The sequence below is a fragment of the Malurus melanocephalus genome, unplaced genomic scaffold (assembly GCF_030028575.1).
Source record: "Malurus melanocephalus ecotype Western Australia unplaced genomic scaffold, MMel_1.1 scaffold_29, whole genome shotgun sequence".
Taxonomy (NCBI): domain Eukaryota; kingdom Metazoa; phylum Chordata; class Aves; order Passeriformes; family Maluridae; genus Malurus; species Malurus melanocephalus.
In genome coordinates, this window is record NW_026623261.1 from 2459399 (window position 1) to 2460990 (window position 1592).

The 1592-nt window shown below is 48.9% G+C and overlaps 1 protein-coding gene across 3 annotated transcripts in view; it reads right to left on the reverse strand.

Moving 5' to 3' along the window:
- NKAIN2 (sodium/potassium transporting ATPase interacting 2) overlaps positions 1–1552 on the reverse strand; it is a 520019-nt gene extending 518467 nt beyond the window's left edge. For all 3 annotated transcript variants that reach the window (XR_008965180.1, XM_057363618.1, XM_057363619.1), the window contains exon 1: positions 1445–1552. Coding sequence is in view for 2 of the 3 variants with exons in the window: in XM_057363618.1 (XP_057219601.1) it covers positions 1445–1498 (54 nt within the window). In the remaining variant the exon portion in view is untranslated. The remainder of the gene's footprint in view (positions 1–1444) is intronic.
- Positions 1553–1592: the final 40 nt, after the last annotated feature.

A 1592-nucleotide genomic window follows, 5' to 3' on the forward strand; every position in this document is an offset into this window, starting at 1 on the left:
AAACTTAAATGGACCTGAAGAACTTCAGTCATTAAATTGCTGGAAAAGGCTACATTCCTACCATTCCACTCTTCCACTCAAGATTCACTATTACTATTATTACTATTCATGATTCTTTTTTAGACAATATGCATGAATAAATCATGTCTGATAAGATACATCTAGTTACAAAGAATTAGATAACTTGGTGAAGAACAGCAGATACAAATAAAATGTTTTCCAGAATACAAAAGGATAAAAGGTTGATGRCAATTGATAAAAAGATCAAAGGCATTTTGAATTTCTGATCTGCTAACACATCTTTCTTTCCTGTGTACTGTTTTACTGATTCTGGTCCCTGAAATCTATTATTTTTCTTCTTCTGTAGTTCTCTTAGTACCTGCCTGCAGGAAAGAAATTGGCAACAATGCTGGTTGCTATTGACACTGACTTACACTTTCTCAGCAAAACTATTCACCAAGAGGTAGAGGGATGGAGTAACRTGAAATATTCCCTTTTTGCTGTAAGGTTAACTGCTTAACAAAGGTGCTTCCAGCACCTGTTCTGCCAGCACATGAACGCCGGATATAATGAGAAAAAGAAATGGGGCATATTCCATTGATAGGGCTTTATCTGTATGCCATTACATCCAAATCCACAGGAATCCTTACATCATGTATCTGATTTCACAACAATGAAATAATCCATGTATACATTACAGGAAGGGACATGAGTTTCTTAACTTTAACCCCAGKCTCTTTGAAAGTGCCACAATGAAACTGCACAGCCTAACCATCTTGCTTAAGCAAAATCTATTTTTAGGCAGCTTCTTTGTTATTGTATCTCAGTGCCTACTTTTTAAACTCAGTCTAGTTTTGCTGATAGCTGAGCTTACAAGCGCTGCCACATGCCTCCTCCAAAGGTAAATATAAATATAAGGTTGAGTTCTGTAGCAACATAATGATACAGTGTTAACATACACTGGACAACAAGACTGAAAGAAAAAAAAAAAAAGATACACATCTGCAGAAGAGCTCAGGCGTGACAACTTCGCACAGACACACACCTGTATGGCAAACTGTTTGCAAGCTGTGCATCACCCCTGACACGCGTCTCTGCCTGACATAGGGCCAGTCAAAGGAAACCAGGTACCAACTTGACTCAACGCTTGGGAGAACTGCCCGAGTTTATTAACTCCGCCGTGCGCCCACCGCAGCCTCCCCGGCACAGCCCCCGCCAAACTACCTGTAACACAGCCCCTATTTCCCACCCCGCCGCCTCTCGCGGATCCTCATCCCGGCCCCCGCGTCCGCTCCTCAAGGCGCGGGCGCTGCCTTCCCACGCTGCCCCTCCCCGGGCCCCCACTCCGGGCAGCGGGCGAGCCGCCCCGCCGCCCCCTCCTTCCCTCCTTCCCTCCCGCCTTCCTTCCCCCCCTCCTCCGCGGGCCGCCCCCGCCGCCACTCACCAGCTGCGCGCCGCACACGGCCACCAGCGTGCACCGGCCGCTGCAATAGCCCATGGCTCCCGGCACCCCGCGCCGCCGTCCCGCGCCGCGCCCACTCAGGCGGCGGGAGAGCACCGCCCGGCCGCCGCCCGGCTCCCGCCTGCCGCCG